Below are 18193 nucleotides of genomic sequence, written 5' to 3'. Positions count from 1 at the left end.
AAAGACTGATGGGGAGGAAGAAGTGTGAAATATGAGCCACCATCTCTACTCTTAACACATGGCTTGTTGTTCCTGACTTTGGAGGTTTGATTTCTCAGCCTACGTGCGGTGCCAGTGGAAGGGAAGAGGGGCCCTGCTTGTTCATTTTCTATGTAAACTCTTCAGTCTTGTTTTTTGCTTGGGAGCAGCTTCTGACCTCAGATACTGGCTTCCCCATGCAGTTTGCTGAAGGCAAGAGGGTCAAACTAGTGCCAGTGAGGAAAGACATTCACAGAAAAACATCCTCAATAGCTTTATAGTAGATACAAAATGTAACCTGTGTCTTTGGTTTGGTTTTGCTGTTCACATTTCATAATGGTTTTCCACTATAGCATGTGTGTTGCCCTTCCAAAACAATGACTTGGTCATTACCCGTGGGGAGCCACATCAGGGACTAACAAGATTAAGCAGTGGGGGTATAGGGCATTTTTTCTTGCAGGTTATCATCTTGAATGAAGGGCAGGTCAGTAGTAAACAAAACACTGTTACCCGCTGATGGCCTTCTGATGCCCTGAGTAAAATAAGTTGGTGCCCTCCATCTGCTGTCCAAGAGACAGATCTGTGTATCACAGCACCACTGGTGTAATTGATGCTAAATGCCACTTCTGAGAGCTGAACAGGGAAGGCATGGAGATTGATGGAGACTAACTCTTAGAGCTTTGATGGAAGGTTGTAATTTATGAAGATTTCAAGGAAAACAGAAATATGTTTGCTGTACTTGGAATAAGTCATCTGAATCTTATCTTCCAATATGGCAAACACAGCACATTCTGTGTCGAGTGTCATCTTCCAGTGTGCTTTTTCAAGGCTCCCAGTGTTTTACAGATTGTCTGTGTGTTCACAAATGTGGAGAGGTTGTTTGTATTGGGGATGCTGATGTGGAAATAGGTGCGCCAATGTATGAGCCTGTGTTCTTTTTGAGAAGAGGATCCTCAGCATAGACTCAAAAGGCTATTACTGGAAAATGACCACTCTAGGTATAAATGACCAGATAGAAATATGTGGGGGAATTTAATGCTTTGAGTAGGAGAATAGGCAAGATACATTAAAACCACTGCCACAACACTGTTTGACCTATCCCAAAATGGTCTATAGGCTGGGGAATGTGAGGGTGTTTTTTTCACAAGATCCTGAAGGTAAGCATTAACCAAGGCAGGTAGAATAGTAAATGAATTTTGTAAAGCTTTGCTCTTGAGTGCTGGCATGTGAAATCAGGGTGACTGATCTGAGAGCAACATCACAGTGAACTGCACATTTCTGTGTGATAAAAGGGAGAGCGTTATGGTGACCTGTTGGAGCAACTCGGGCAAGCTTAGTAGTGATTTGGGCTGAGTCAGTACATGAGAAAAATAGCAGAGCAGTGAGGGAGAATTGCAAAGGATGTTTAAAAGCATGCTTACAAAGTGTTTTATAGAGACCACACACTACACTGCTGGAGATAAAAGACTTATCTTGCTGCGTATCGAGAGTGGGAGCAATGTGAAGGGTCAACATGGGAAGAAATATGTGTTGACAAGCACTGGAAGTGCGTCAGATTGAAAGAAGTGCTTTCAACTAATTAAGCATGTAGGATTGAAAGGGCTCTCTTGAGACATTGATTTCAGTTACATGCTCTGGAGAGTGTGTATGTACACAAACACACATATATGTGTGAAGATGTGTGATGTCATATCATCCCTACTATAACAGGCCATCCTTACCATTAGGGTCCAGTAATCTTAAACTAGTTAGTTTTGGGGTTTGGGGTTTTTCTTTAACACTGTTCATGCCTTCACTATCTTCTTGTCTAATTAGCTTTTTGTTTTCCCACAGAGCATGGTAGCAAACTGAGATGAATATGGACTCATCATGCAGAATAGCTGTTCTAATGGCAACTTTAAGCTTGCCAGGCAGGACTCACGTGTTTTCTGCCTTCTTTACCATTGCCCTGCAGGCAACACCGATGCTGCCTTTTGTATCGCTTCCACTCACTTAGCTAGGGCATGAGTCACTCCCCAGCTGGGTTGTGGTCTCTGAAGTTGTAAAATTGGATTAAATGTTTAATTTTATGCATGCACATACACAACTGGGAAAACTTTTGTCTAGTCATATGTTTTCAGCTGCCCTGGGAATAAAGCTCGACCTTATTGGTGGTTTTCTTTTTTGCTTACTAACCTGCTTTCCCTGATGGGCTTCCTGCTATCTCTGACTGAACAAGGACCATAGAAACACCATGGCTGCACATACATTATTGAACATTTCAGATGTTTATTAATAGATAAGTATGTTGCACTCCCTCCAATGCTTTCTGTCACCATGCATTAGAAGAGATGTGCACCGCGGGAATTTCTTTGCTGCAGAGTTGGGTGTGATGGGGTGGAGGTGTACGCACAATTGCACATATTCATGGATATGTATAATATGTAGACATGTGAACCTAAAATAAAAATGGCATTCACTTCTTATGGGTGAGAAGGGCAACTCCATTAATGAAACCCTCCAACAGAAAACTGCTGTCTGTGACTACATTTGCAGCTATTTCATAGCTGCGAGCACAAAGCTATTTCTCTCCTAACCATGTAAAACGTAGATCGGAGAACAGGAATAAAAGGAGAGGAAGAAATCACTGTCTAGAGAAACTTCACAGGAATGAAGGCTTGAATGTATAAAAAACTGTATTTCTGAGAGGTTATTGTCTATCCTGCAGTGACAGTTTTGAAATACTTTGAAATACCAAGTCCCATTCTGGCCGCCATAACTTATTTGACAGAGTTAGGAAAAGCAGTTAAGAATATGTTCAAACACCACCAGCAGTGATTGAAAGCAGCAAAGCCAAGAATGGGATTAGCATGTGGTACTCTTCACATAAGTGCATATTGCTTAACAGCCTAATCTTCTTACATGTATAAGAACCACACACTTCCCAGCCCTCATGAATTATCTGTTGTTGTGCCAGTCAACTGAATACCAGGTAAATGCAAAATTCAAGGATCTGCACATGGAAATGACATCCAAATCATATGCTTTCCAGATAACTGAATGCCAAATATGGATGGGGTTTTGTCCACTTGTCTGTTTTTCTCCTGAAGAGCTGTTATTTGCATGTGTGGCATAATGGGAGGCATAAAAATGTCAAAGGGATGAGCTAAGAAACCGTGGTTGAAACATGAGAAGTTTCACTGTATTGGCAAGAAATAAAACAATACAAAGAGCATAAAATACCATGGTCTTTCTCAACAGTTTCTGCTGCCGGTGAGGTTTCTGCCCTTTTGCTTGAGTTTGAAGAATTTGCTAAATTGTCCATCCATGAGCTCAGAACAGATTAATAATTGTGCTTATATTGTTGCCCACACATAGCTAAAGACTTAACTTGTTTTGTCATGTCTCCCTTGTTTGTCCAGAGGGCAGCTGCAGCCCATGTAGACGCAGTCGCGCTGGCTTTGATTTTCACGCGCGAGTGCCAGTGGCAGGGCAGATGTGGTGATCCAGGCTTCAGGTCCAGACTGGTCATCCAAGCCACGTCTCAAGGCCTGTGCTGCTGGAGTTTGCTCTTCATATCCATCCTGGACTCAGGTTCCACAGGGCAAAAAATTCCTCAAGAAATCATTTGGGTTTCTGCCCTGATTATAGCAATAATGAGATATAATGATGCACAGAGCCATTACAAACCACATTTTCCAGCATGGGCTCCCAGAGGGAAGTAACCAAGGAGCAGACCACCCAAAATGTGGCATCAGTCACCCGTGGCCCTGCAACAGTGGGCACTGTGAGGACTGAAAGGGAAATGTCCACACTGAATAGTTCCCTCATGAATATCAGAGTGCACCAGGAAAACAGGGACAAAAGATGTGACAAAGGATAGGGGAATCCCATCCAGATCCTGAACAAATCCCAAAGATGCACAGGAACAGCAAGGAAAAGGAGACAGGGGGTTTGGCATGCAGTTTTCTATTTCACTGAGAGTTGAGCATCTCTTGCCTTATGTGAGAAGAGTGCTTAGAAAACTGTCAAGGCATAGGTAGGACCTGCCTCAGCTCTTGCATCTCTTGGGGTAGCTGGACCGCACATCAGCCTGCCCGGAAGAGAGGACAGAGGAGTGACAGGGAAGCACAGGCAGGGTCCTCAGCAGCCCCTGCGGCACTGAGGGGCCGGAGCATCTGTCCCATTCCCATTATCTGATGTGCGCCCCGGTCCCCCTGCAAAAGGGCTTCAGAAGAGAAAGCCATCACTGTCAGGCACTGATGTGGACAGAAATTATCGCTTCCCCTTGGTGGGGAAAGAGAATGTCATCCTGCCCCTGCCAGGATGAACCAGGTTCCCAGGGAAATCAGGGTATGTCTGAGTTTCTGGCTCCAATCACTTGACATTTTTTATCTAGAGGTGTGAAGAAAGTTGTGTGTATCCTCATGTTTGGCGGTATAGTCACTAAAGTTGTGGTGAGGTTGCCTTTGTTCAGCAGAGTGACTGTGAAATGCCTAAGAGCCAGTAGCCTTATTTCCAAGGAACAGCAGCCCCACCAACACACTCCCTTTGCATGGACATTTTTCAATCCTTAATAAAGATGAGACAGGAAGGTAGCTGATCCAAACAGCTATTTGCAGTTCCAGTTGGTGGGCTTTGCCATTGACAAATAGGTCAAGACTGGGGGAAATATCTGGGTGCATGCACAGCTGGGAGCAAGCACAGCTGTAGAAAGCAGAGTGATTGTCCCACCTCCAAGGAGCTTCAGGCTCCTGTGTCCCTGCTGGGTGAGCCCCAGCACCCAACATGCCATCACTGTGAAGCAGCAACCACAGAGGGAGATGCTTTGAAAGTACTGAGCTTGCTGATGCATTGCACAAAATGTGGGACGTGTACAGCACAGAAGCGACTGTAGATTTTTACCTGCCTTGTAGGCTTAAACCCCCTGGGTGTTACAGTAGAGACATGAGTACTTGGGGAAGGCATACGTTTGAGACATTCAGGGCTATAAATAAAATTCACATCAGACTCAGCACTTGCCTCAATGAAACATTTATGCACTAAAATGCATGATGAAGTTGGATGTGTTGCCAGACTGCCTAGTCTTTGAGATAATCTGATTTTCCTCAGAATTAATTTTCTTGAGATGTTTTGCACACAAACTTAGCGGTCAGTAACTCACTGCTGACCTGGGTAGTAGGTGTGGAAGGGTTTGATTAGATTGAACTCTGCTGCTGCTGCTGGCATAGGCCTATTTATTGCAAAGCTGAGTGAACATACAGTTTGCTTATGACATTGAATCACACAAGAAAAAACTCACCATTTTTACCTGAAATGGCTACAAAAAATGACATTTGCTAAAATGACAGGTCAAGCACCTTAACGCTGGAGAAGAAGGGCTTCCCAAGCAGAGCCTGGCAAGTGCTGCTGGCCACGGCAGCCTTCGAGAGCATCCTGCACCCCTGTGGCACGGTGCAGAGAAGCAGTGGAGTTTCAGTGGGTGCGCAGCCCCCAGCTCTTCTGCCTCCTGCAAAGGGCTTGGGGTCATTAGAGCCTCTCATAAGAGTAATTGGGCTCTGGAATAGGGTTATTCACTGGTCTGATCCTTTTTAATTGTGCTTTTTGTCTATTGGAATCCAGACACTTTAATAAGGATTCAGCAGCTGCCGGTTCGGCTTTGCTTGTGCAGGAGTTCACAGGGTGACAGCTCTGGGCTCTGTCCCTTAGCATGTAGGCACCTTCCTCGCTCAATGCTCAAATCCCCTCCAGGCTGCACACTTTTTGACACCTTATACCAAATCATGTCTTCTCTTTGAACCAGGAAACATAGGAAATTATCTAACTATAATGCAGAAAGAAATAAGACAAAGCTGAGAAACAGAAGGAGCTGGGAAGGTGGGAAGTAAGCATCTAGAGAAGCAGACGGAGTTGGGGGGAGGGAAACCCCTGGATCTATCAAATAAATAGAGCAGAAATCTTTCTTGCTTGGCCTTTGTGGTGTTATTATTAGAACAACCACGCCTGAGTGCACTAAAGCCACACAACCTTCAAGCATCCACATCCAGCTCTTCTATGGCAGGATCCTTTTTCTGCTTTGCTAAAGGAGGAAGGGAGTGTGAATGAGAGGATGCAAAGATGAGAAAGGTCTATAAATGATAAATATGATCAACTTCAATAAAACAGCTATTTGGAAACCTTCAAAAATCTTCTCATGAGAATAGCCATTAGCGTATGTCTGTTTGACATTGGTTGTCAGGAAACCAGCCAACATTAATGGATCCACAGAATGTAATGGAGAATCCATTTAAATGGTCTCTTGTCGTTTTGTCATCCCACAACACAAAAAAACCAATTACTTTAACTCGGGAATGAAATGAACATGATAGTTTATATGATTCACTTGTATATTTTAAATTGATCAAAGCGCACACTAAAAATATATTAACAATCTATATCTGATGCCTGAAATGGAGCATTTCCTATATCTATACAGGCTTTTTTTCTCATGCACTGTGGTGTCCAGCTGTTAATAATTTAAAGACTGTGGCTTTACAGTTTCTGTATTTCTTTATTTATTATGCGTATTATGATGATGCTGAGGGGCTACAGCCACGCACAGGCTTGGCATTGTAAAAACAGCCTGCAGTGTAAAACACGAAGTGAAAGGAAGTGCTGGCTGAGATACCTTACCCCGTTTTACAGAACGGAAGCATAGGGAGTGTTAATATTTAACCCAGGCTGTTAGCAGAAGCATATGGCGAAGCTTTGGCTGCACAGGTCTTCCAGATCTCAGCCCGGTGGTCTTCGACTGCTGAATTACCCCACCATAGGGATGGCTTTTTTCTTTTAGTGGAAGTAAGAGATTAAACCCTGTGCAGAAAATCAGACATTCAGTGGTCCTGAAAGCTCATGGTCCACTCCTGCAGTTGCATCCTCAGGCTTCAGCTCCCAGCAATGGTGCCCAGCTCCCAGGGGCCCATACCCAAACAACAAGGGCCTGGCAAGATGCCATTGCAGGAGCACAGGCAACGTGCAAAAGACAATGTGCAAGGAATGAAATGGAAGCGGGTCCCTCTTTTGGCTGGCAATCACATCTGGTAACCCCCTTCAGAAAGGGTGCAGGCTCTCTCACTTACTGGTTAGTTTTTTCCTTCTCTTTACCCTTTCCAGGAGGCTTTGCCAGAGCTTTACTGCTCTGAGGTTGGGATGCCATTCTTCAAACATCCTGCCTAATTGTATTTATGGTGGGTTTATACTTATTTGTCCTTGGGCCAGCATTGTCTTCTACCCTACCCAGCACTTCTCCCTCCCTCTGAGCTTCTCCCCCACTGCAGGCTGAGAACATTCATTCCCTCGTGGCTTTTTTGCCAGCTCTTTTAGTTTCTATTCTGGACTGCCTAGAAATCCACTCCAGCTTTTGAGTATTTTAAAGGACTGTTCAGTTCAGTGCGTATTGTGCAATATTTCTGCTTTCATGGTGTCAGTGGGGCATATTCCCTGACACGGCGAATCAGAGTTTCTGCAGGGAAAGGCGAGAAGATACGGATGCATGCTGGCTGGGGCCATGGCACAGGGTACTGTAAGCTTCTTAGTCCCCTATCATTTGAAGATAAGCAATGTATTTATGCTTTATTTTTCTTCTGGTACAGCACTATGCACAGCTCTGCCAGGTTTGCCGGCTCAGGGAGTCTTGTTGGATGGCTAAGAGGTCGTGCTATTTTATCTGTGAACAGCAATGTGTGTCTACAACAGCAAGTGCATAGCAGAATTGTATTAGTTTGGTTTCATTTTTAAGTCTCAAAGTATATTAACTCAACTCCTACTCCTCTTATTTGTAAAACACTGCTGCCAAAGCCAGAAGAGCTTTCTACAAGTTACATTTTGCAGCGAAATCTATTCTAATGAAATGTCTGAACATTTCATAAGTAGAGAAAACCTTCCACTTGCTTACTGAGCTCCATCACAGACAACTACTAGAGCTTCAGTCTAGACAGATTTTTTTCTGGGAGTAGGAAGGAACTGCTTGTGCCTGCTATTTCATTACCATCCAGGGTGCAGTTTGTGATCATGAATATCACATATCTTCAGCGATACAAAGAATGGGTGGGGTATAATTACTATCATTAAAAATTGGGTCCTGAGATGAGCTTCCCAAGGAGGCAGTGTGGCTCAGAACAGGATCGGGGCAAGTTGCTTTGTGTCTTGGTACCTTGTTTGTAAAATAGACAGAGTGCTTCCTTACCCTCAAGGGGTAAAGGAAGTATAAAATCAGCTCATTCTAGTGAGATACCGTGGTGACAGACAGACAAGCCATCAAAACCTCTGCTTGCGATTTGGCAACGTTATTACAGTGTTGATAATTTAATTAGTAAATCCTCATGATGAACAAACACCTACAGGTTGCCATCATTCATTGTAAACCCCCCCCCCCCTCCCCCCCCATCAATAATTTTTTTCTCATCCTGGTGCCATTCCTGGTACTGACACCATGGCCAGCTGTGTAGAGCAGCACTGCAAACATACTGTAAACTTGCAAAAATCCACTGAGAAGCAAAGCACGGCTACCTGCTGGACAGAGTTCGGGGTCTCTTCAGTGGTGCTGAAGCTTGAATAACCTGAACTTCAGCAGGTCTATCACCATATTATACCACCACTTCCATCATAACACCCGCAAAGTTTTGTGAACTTTTTTTTTCTTATCAAAGTCTGTCAGCATCCCACACACGGCAGTGTGGTTCCTGGGTTTCTCCCCTTGTGTCTGTGCCCTCGTTCTTCTTCTCCTGCTGTACTTTCCCATTTCCTTTCTCTATACAAAGCACTGGTATGCCTTCAGCCCAAGTGAATGTTGTTTTGCATTAAAGAAAGCACCAAAATCAGAAAAATCAAAGCACATCCACCAGAGAGCAGCTCTCTTTAACATGTTGCACTGACTCCCCCTCTTAAAAGGGCAACGGCTCCTGCAGGTCAGAGAGTGCAAAAGCACAGAAAGGAGCCCCGAAATGTGCTAGTTCCTTGGCTGGAGACCACATACTGCTGTGTACATCCTGCCACCAACCCCTTTTCTCTGGCTTGGCCTCCCCCTCAGTAGGGTCCCACAATAGCGGCATGTCCCTTCTTCTCTTGGGGAAGTGGTGAGGGCTGGGGGCTGCGCTTGCCTGGAATGGTAGAAGCAATGAAAGGGTGGGCAGGATGAAGGCCGGAGAAGAGGGCTGGCACAGAGGCTGGGTTGCTGACACAGAGTTAGAAATCCCTGGTAGTATTCTCCATGGAAGAGGGCTCTGGCCATCAGCATTGTGTTGGACTGTGTTGAGATTGAAGCTGTCTGCTCTGCTCGTTGTAGCTCCTCTGGGTTTTTGCTGGTTGAGAGAGATGAGGGCGAAGGAGAGGAATGTGTGGCCTGTTGGGGGGGCCAACCCGAGGCACGCTGGCTGTTCAGCTCCTCACTGGGAAGGGAACCCCAGGAGGTACCTCTACCACCCTTCCTTCCATGCATGAGGGACCCCGCCTGCATCGCCCTGCATTGTCCTGTAAGCAAAACAGCTGCAGCAGCTCCTTGGTGTTAGGAGAGGAGATGACTGGAGAGATTGTTTGTATCAATGCCTGTAGAAGAAGGAGCAAGCCCAGGGCTATAGCTGAGGATGTGCCAGGTGCCCTGTTGTGTTACATGGGCTGCTGAGCACATGTGGGACAAACCTGCTCCATGCAGCCAGCTGGGGCAGAGCGCTGACATCCCCCATGGTCCTCCCCTCCTGCTTTGCCCTTGGAAAGCTAGCTACTGCATACACTGAGGTTGGGCGCATCTCCCCTCAGTCTCAGCACTCCTGAGAAATTATTTCAAACCTTTAGTGGACTTGGTTCGTGTAACTTTCAGAGGCAGACTTCTGGGATTTCTCTGTAGAGGAATTGAAGGGTTCCTGTCCCTCAGAAATCCCTGTCTATTAAGGGAACCTCTTTTGATGGATGACAGTTAAAGTCACTCAGCAGGGTGGGCAGTTAATCTCAGTCGTTACATGCTGGAAGGCAACAATCTAGCAACCTGTGTCAGAAATTAGTCGTGTGTAACATGATGTAGTGAAAGTGTATATTGGCAGGAGAATGGGTAAATGGAAGACCCATTCCTCCCTCTGCCCTTGCTCAAAATGTCACTGTGGGAAGGTTGCATAGCTTCTTTGCATTTTCATTTTGCTATCTATAAAATTATTATCCCTTTAGTCCATATATTTAACATCGATATAGTATCATTGCACCTACTTGCCTCCATAGAGCCGTTTGCGATCTGGCAAAAGGGCATTGTCTAAATGCTAAGTGGTATAACATGGTATGGAAACATAGAGAAGATAATGATGTCTGTTATCTGGTGAGAGGAGAGGTGCTGTAACATTCCCAGTGCGCATTCGTGGCACTGCCGTTCCAAGAAAGAGCCTTTGCTTTTCAGCTCAGTTGGTGTAAGAAAGGCTAGCAGTCTTACCTTGCACTCTGGTTTTATCCTACAGCTGTCTCCAACCTGGATGCAGAGAGCAAACTGAGTGTCTATTACCGAGCACCTTGGCATCAGCAAAGAAACATCTTCCTCCCCTCCACCAGACCACCTTGTGTAGAGGAGCTGCACCACCACGCGAAGCAGCACCTGCGAGCCTTGCGCAGAGGTAGGTGCTCGCATACACTCTGGCTCTGTGTCCATGGACATGACCCCTCTCCACAGTCCCCTCCAGGCAGCAGCAGGGTGCTCAGGCACAGACACAGGGCTGTGGGCAGTGGTCTCCACTGGGACTGAGGTACTCAGGCTAAGAAATAAAGCTGAAGATGGAATTCTAGCAGTAGAAAAGGCTTGTGCCCTCTTCAGCTTATTTATGATTACTACAATAGAGCTGAAAAGGACTTTCTACTTTTCCATTTTACATTCTTTGTTTATATGTTTTTCTATTAAAGTGGATATGTCTGAACTATGTGAGCAAATCTGTGCACTGGCACAAAAAGGATGGAGGCATTGTTTCAACAAGGCTGTCTTGTCTCCCTCCTCCCCCCTCATTGTTTAACAGATGTTAAACAATGCCTCAGCTCCAGAATAGATAAGATTTAACTTCACAAGGGCTGAAAGTGGAGCCCAGAGGTGTTACAGAGTCCCCACTCAGATATCTGCACGGGCTTTCCAAGCATGATACTGGAGGAGACCTCCAGACCTCAAGGGTGGCAGCTGAAAGCTAGGTGATACCCTGGACAGCTTGGAAAGGTTGGGCAGGTGTCCCCTTCACAGGCCAGGGAACATCTCCTAACATCACCTAACAAACGGGAGACCTGTAGCCTCAAAACCAAATCATGCGATACAGGGAGGAAGAGGGAGCAATCAAGGTCATCACCAGGCTCCTGGATCTCTGCCATAAAGGGAATTTACTAGGTGCAAACGTCTGGATGGTCCTACAACAGCACACTACAAGGAAGGCAAGAGGTAGGGAAAGGTCATTTTTCACTGGGAACCTAACCAAGCGAAAATTCTTATCAGGACGCAAGTAGAAGTAGGCAAGCAAACCTGTCTTTCTTATGTGCTATAAGGAAGGAGAAGGTCCATACAGGTCACCCTTAAAGTGTTCAGCAGCAGCCTCCTGTGTTGGAAGCGATCATTGCCTTGCTCATTTATTATTGTTATCAGATTGTAATAATAATCGATTACTCGGATCAGCAGAGCATCTGTTAGCTGGATAAAGCATTCCAATTAATTACCACATTTGACCCTCTCTGTAGATTTTGGCTCAGGAGCACACTGTGGGTGCAGTATGTCTTCATAGGACTCCGAAGAGCCATACAGCCGAATTGCAATCACAGTACTGTTGGAGTAGAGCAGAAGTTGGCTTTTCTGCTCTTAGCAGCTCTGCTTTGCAGTTGTCCCGGGACCAGGCTGATCTCTGCCTGCCATCTTGTGGGCAGGAGAAGTCCTGACAGCAGCACGGGAAGGCAGCTGTCAGAAAATGCCTCAGCATTTTAAAGTTATAAATCTCAGTTTTGGCAGCTTCCCATCCTCCACGTTTAACAGCAGCTGTGCAGGTTCAGCAGGCAGCTTGTCATGTGCTGCTTTATTTTATTTTCCAAATAACTGCATATACTGGAGTAGAATTATAATCTGAAATTCACCCTAAACATGTTTATTGTGTCTCAACTATTTCTTCTATCAGAATTTCATTATCTCTTTTATCTGTTTAATCAGGAGTAATTAAAACTAAACAGTAGATCGGAAAACACCTATGCTAGCAGCAAACATTGTTGGCTGGACCATAACTACGTGCATCAGGTGAATCTATCATCCCCTTCCAGCAGCAGTCCATGCAAACAATAATTATCTGACTGTCACCTAAAATTAGAGAGGGGAAGTCCATAAGCATTCTCTCATTCACTTCAAAGGTTTCAGAGACTTGGGACTGACACTGAAAGAGGACTGAATGGCTTGTGAGCCCATGGTGAAGAAAGAGTCCTCTGGGCCTGCAGTGGAGAGATCTTGACCTTTCCAGTATGATCTCTTCCATACCGGGACACAGAGCTGCTGCTGCAACAACTTTCCAATGTCAAGCCAGTGCTCAGGATGTAGCACCGTTGTGCAGCCAGGGAAGGAAATCCTACCCGGGGCTGTGTTTTCTTCTTTTCCATCAGAGGGGTATATTTTATATGGGTAGAGTGCAGGCGTTACTGCATCTCGATGTTTCAAGGCAACAGGAGCTGCAGGTTCCCATTGGGAATCAGGCCTTAGGGCCCAAGTGCCTAGAGAGGAGCTAGAAAGGAGCTCCTTTGTCACTTGGGATAAAGGGTATAAATCCCATCTGGGGAGAATTCAGCTTCAGTGCATGCACTGGGTTGTATGAGCATGGCTCTTGTGGGGGCTTGGATGTCCAGTTAAGTGCTCGTCCCCTTCAGTTGCAACAGGGATCATAGATATCGGTCAGTGGGGAAGAGAAGGACCTTCATCTTTGGAGTCTATGTCCTGTTCGTGTCTCTGTTGTGCTGTTAATAAAGATATTTATATGTTTTTAATGCTCTGAAAGACTTGTGTCTTCTTTCTTATCCAAAACAGAACATCGAAGCCGAGGTGATAACAGAGAGCAAAAAGTCCAAGGCCCCATCGCTGTGGTGGCTCCCCCCTTTCCTCCCTTCCCTGCAATCTGCAGTCAAAAGAGGCAAGCGATAAAGGACCGGCAGTTTCTACCAGTAAGTCTTTCACTAAAGCTATCACGCATGAACACATTATTAGCATTGTGGGGCCTAAGTGTGACAGTGTTTCACAAGTGCCCTCACCCAAGCCTGTGCAGGTACAACACAGCTGACCTTAAAGACTGTCAGCAGCGTAACTTAGGTCACAGCTTTAAGCAGCCAGCCCTAGGGTGGGTGTTTCCATTGAGAAACCTCTTATTTTTCACCCTTGGCCAGCACACATGTGCACTCGTTCACACACTCCTCCACAGTCCTTCGCATTCTCTGCTCCTGCTTCAGGTAGCACTTCCAGGACCCTCCTGTAATTTCAGAAAGTGCTGTAATTTCAGCCCTGGCATTAGCATTGCCAGGAGCCAAGAACTCAAGGGCTTTGAGTGCTGGCTTGAGGCTCGCGTGTGTGCTAGTAGGCTCAATAGCACTTCTCCAGCTACAAGGAACTACAGTTTCCACGTATGTATGGGCAATGGTCCTGTTCTGCCGTGTCCACCTCCATTCAGCTTTTTTCAGATGCTTCATGTCTCACACACGTCCTTGCAGCCAACCAAGCAGGAACTCCAGCTGAAGGTCTGGTCCTGTATGTCTGTGCTGACTTGCCACTACTGCATTAATTTGAAATCAAAGTAGTGTTGACAATATGGTATTTATCATCATTAAAGGAAATGCACCAGATCCACAAGTTTAACACTGATCAGGTCCATAATTCCGACTGGTTCAGCAAGACTTCAGTACTTCTGTGGCTCAGGGTGTTTGACCCATGAAAGTGCCATAGTAGCTACATTCTGCCCTATGCTAAGAGCCAGTTTAAACTCCACAGGTCAGACCTGGATTTAACTTTTAATTCATGTATATGTCTAATGCCAGCCCTCTGCGTAGGGATAGATCTGTCCTGCATCTGCAGGTGCAGGGACATTGGCATCTACAAAGATGCTACACCCATGAGCACATTATAAGTGTGTGGTGATTAAATCATCACTTACTCTGCTTAAAAATCCAAGTACATTCATCCTAATCCATTATATTAACCGTATGGAAATACTATAATGGTAAATAAGTCACAGTGTACAGCACACATCCACAGGGACCAAAACGTCAGCTAGCCAGTCCATAGGAAGAATTTTGTTTCACATTTGAAAGCATGAAATGCATGACAAGGTTTTGATTATCTTAACTATTCTGGGTTTTTGGCTGCTTATCTGGATACTCTTGAGGAAAGCATCACCATCACTGCAGGCTTTGAACTGGTTAAATTTGCAGGTCTTATGATTCAACTGAAAGAAGATATCCTGATGTTAAAGAACAGCACAGGAAAGAGTTGGAAGACAGAAAGGAGAAACAGACTTACCTGTTTCTTCTTCATAAGTAATCATCAAATCTAGTGCTGTTGTGGGGTCATTGAAAGGTAAAGGACAGGTGACCTCACGTTATGGATCAGAACTAGTTACAGATAATAGTTTGGGCAGTATATTGAACATAAAGCTCTCTTAGTTAGTATCAGATGGGGAACAAGGCATGTCTTTTGAAATTGCATACTCAGTGTCAAAAGGCCTGAATCTTTGCTCTGTTTGGAAAACAACCAGTGTATTTTAGACATTACTTCCATCTGTGGAACACAAAATAAATGGTGAGCAACCCTCTGAGCCCTGTATTAGTTGGCAAAATTAAGTCATGTTGAATGCAGATGTCTTGGCTTTATCAGCAAGTCCACCTTTTTCTTTCCAAGGGGGAAAATATTAAGCTTTGTGCCCACCCATATTGGGCCTTTTTTTGGAAGCTGACTAGGCTCAGTGTTCCCCTAAGGAGGAGCAAACAAGAGCTGCTTGGCGGTTGTCGTCCTATCGATTTCAAGGCATCTGGCAATGTTCTGCTTTGGTAATTGCAAATGTGCCAAGGCCAGAGCACTTCAAAGTCCCTTGACCCATTTCTGAGAGAACTCCTTGTTCATGGGGCGACTCTAAAAATTAGAGAGAATAAGGCAAGATGATGCTGCACATGAATGCTCAGTCTGGCGGAAGGTTAATCAGAGATTTTTACAAGACACTGCAACAATGAATAGCTAATTGATATTGTGCCAGCCTTCATGACTTAATGATACCATTACAAGAGAAAGTTGAGAGTGCTGTTATTGGCTAGCTCACCCTTTTTGGCATAAGCTTTTTGACATCTGCAAATGAGTATCTGCTTCAGGGACTGTTGGTAATGTTTGGTATCTGATTCCAGTCGATTGTATCATCTATTAATCAGTGAACTAAAGATGTTAAATCCCACAAGAATTTTTATTCGTGGCATAGCAGTCTATTGTGTATTCCACTTCTCTGATGCATTGGAAAGGTGCTGGTAAAAGCAATACTACGCAACAATAAAAGCCCCTTTCTGTGTTTCTTATGAATTAGGAAAGGGATTGTTATTTTTAAATTAGGAAAGGGTTCAACGAAGAGCTGGGAAATTTTTTAAAGTTACAGGATCTGACTTTTCCAAACTGACCATCTAAGTTAAATGCACGCATTTAGGTACTGAAAGAAGTGGCTTGATTTTGAGAAATGTTCGAATTACCACCGTGAGACCTGTGAGAATTATCACTACTGAAAGCTACTGAAAAATAGGTCACCTATGTCTGAGACCAACTTAGGCTTCCACATTTGTACCTTTTGGCTGCTTTTTTCATTGCTACCAATTAGGTGGCTATGAGCTTTTACAAAGATCTTGCATATTCTGTAGTCAAGCTAGAGAAAACCACAACAGGTGAAGATTCACTTTTAAGCACGAATATCTTTACAGGGAGGAAGATGCCAAAGTCCCACGAATTCCAGAAAGACCAAATGCATTCAAGTCCAAAGCAACTAATGCCAGTGTAAATGGTCTGGAGGGACATTTGGACTGTTCTATAGCAAGATCATTTTGTCACGGAGAAGAAGTAGAGAACTAGAAATAACATAGGAACTTTTGTGTCTGAGGCAAGACAAGTTTGGAGTTAGCTTTGTAGTCTACTCTTGTTACAGGAACTGCCCTGATTTGTCTGATGAAAGGTCCACTTAGCCCGGAGGCCAGAAAGGGATCCTTCAGGAAAGAGTGTAAGAACAGGACATGGTTTATGCTGTTTATTGTCCCATAATTTATCCTTCCAGTTTCATACAGAAACTGGTTACAGAGCTCCTGAGCCAGAGATCAAACACAGAATAGCAGCCACCAAGAAACCTGTCTGCATTGATTTTGAGACTTGTTTAATACATTTTTTTAGCAAATTTACACCTTTGGCCTCAGCAGCACCCTGTGACAATTACTTTAGCAATCTATGTGAAAATGTATCTTTCGTTTGTTTCAAACCTGATACCTCATAATTTCATCTCATCCCTTCTAGTTCTTAGACTGTGAGAAACAGTAAGCTTTGCTTCCTCATTCCCTTTCTCCATGCCCCTCCTGGTTTTGCAGACATGATTTTACTTTCCTATCCATCCCAGTCATTCATTTTTAAAGCTGAAAAACTCTAACATACTTAGTCTCTCTCTACACAGAACTATACTACCAAACACATTTATAAGTACCATTCAGTCAGGCATTTTTGCCAATGAAGAAACAAAACAAAACAAAAATAATCTGAGGAGAGTACAAGGAAGTTATGGACTTGTGAAAATGAGGGAAATCTTCCTTACACGTGTTCCCATGACAACCCTCCCTGTAGCACTGCTGAGGCCAGTCACTGAGTGTGAAGATGCTGTGTCATTCCAACTGCATGTCAGTCTTCCTTTAATTTTCTGTGAATTTTTATTTTCTCTGGTTTCCCCAAGTCATCTGGTCAGGCTCCAAAATCTCAGTGTTCAAGTTCAGAATATCATGGGACCACACATTCTCAAACCCCTCATGGCATAGCTGTTATAATAAAACAAGGGTGATGAAGCAAGGAACTGAATATTTGGAAATTTACACTCACAATTGCACAAAGTTCAGTGTCAGTTTGTTCATAATTATGTGAGCAGAAATCTAAGGGACAAGAAGCAAGAGCATGTTTTCCAGCCAGGCTTTGCGTCTCCCTGAGACCTCAACTAGAGCAAAAGTGAAGAGAAAATAATGCATCAGGTAATTTTATTCCATCTCCCCACCATTTCAAAAATATTCGCTGTGGTCTGCTTTAGGATGTTTTGTATAGCAAAGGAAAGCACAACTGAATGTACTAACTTTGACACAGTTTTGTGCTGAAGGTGTACAAAGCTTCAGTAAAAAATAACTGATTTAAGGGCCAGGCACGAGTTGGGGTATGCACCTTCTGTGTGCAAATCCTGCCTGTAGCTGTTAGAAATAAAACCTACCTGGCATTATTTGTTGAAGTGAACTTGTATAGCACTATTTGTGCAATGAGCCTAATACCTACTACCCTGTATCATGGAATGATTATTTTGTACCTTCGCCTGCTGGAATGCCATGTGTGGTATGACTTCTGTCAGAAAACACATCTTATTTCTGTCTTTACCATGTCAAAACATTGAAGCAGTACATTAATCGTTAAAGGATTGTCAGTACTTTAACAGATCGCATTTGTGATGCTCCAAAAGAAAAGAAAACACCCACAAGCAGATAAAACAAAAACTTGAGGAGAATGAAACATGTGAAAGTAAAAATATTGGGAGCAGGCAGGTGAGCAAGATTCTGTTTTGCAGCAGAAATAGCACAGTCAGAAATATTCACATTATTTTCTCTTCAGCATCAGTTGACTGTGTAAGAAAGCTGCTGTATAGGTACGAATTTTAATTTCTAATTAAGTAGTCAACTGTGCTCTGAAAACACTGGAAAGCTGCTAACCTTTTATTAGTATTTCTCCTCCTTTTACCAGACCTTAATTTTTCCAACATGTAAATCAATATGATTTTCTTTAACTCCTGTGACTTAATGAAGCAGCAAGCTCTCCATTTTACAGGCAGAGAAAGGGAGACGGGGAGATTTCACCCAGGGCCACGGAAGGAGTCAGTACTCAACTCACGTGAACATGGCATTAAACACCAGCTCACACTTATTCTATATGTTACCTTTC

The 18193-nt window shown here is 44.1% G+C and overlaps 1 protein-coding gene across 3 annotated transcripts in view; it reads left to right on the top strand.

The window, feature by feature from the left end:
• NHS (NHS actin remodeling regulator) overlaps positions 1–18193 on the top strand; it is a 269188-nt gene that overhangs the window by 233616 nt on the left and 17379 nt on the right. For all 3 annotated transcript variants that reach the window (XM_074858707.1, XM_074858708.1, XM_074858709.1), the window contains exons 2-3: positions 10473–10625; positions 13037–13170. In XM_074858707.1, the coding sequence (XP_074714808.1) occupies positions 10473–10625; positions 13037–13170 (287 nt within the window). The remainder of the gene's footprint in view (positions 1–10472; positions 10626–13036; positions 13171–18193) is intronic.

This window comes from Strix uralensis, chromosome 2, assembly GCF_047716275.1.
Source record: "Strix uralensis isolate ZFMK-TIS-50842 chromosome 2, bStrUra1, whole genome shotgun sequence".
Taxonomy (NCBI): domain Eukaryota; kingdom Metazoa; phylum Chordata; class Aves; order Strigiformes; family Strigidae; genus Strix; species Strix uralensis.
Note: the sequence above shows the minus strand (reverse complement) of the source record. Positions and strands in the feature narration are given on the sequence as shown.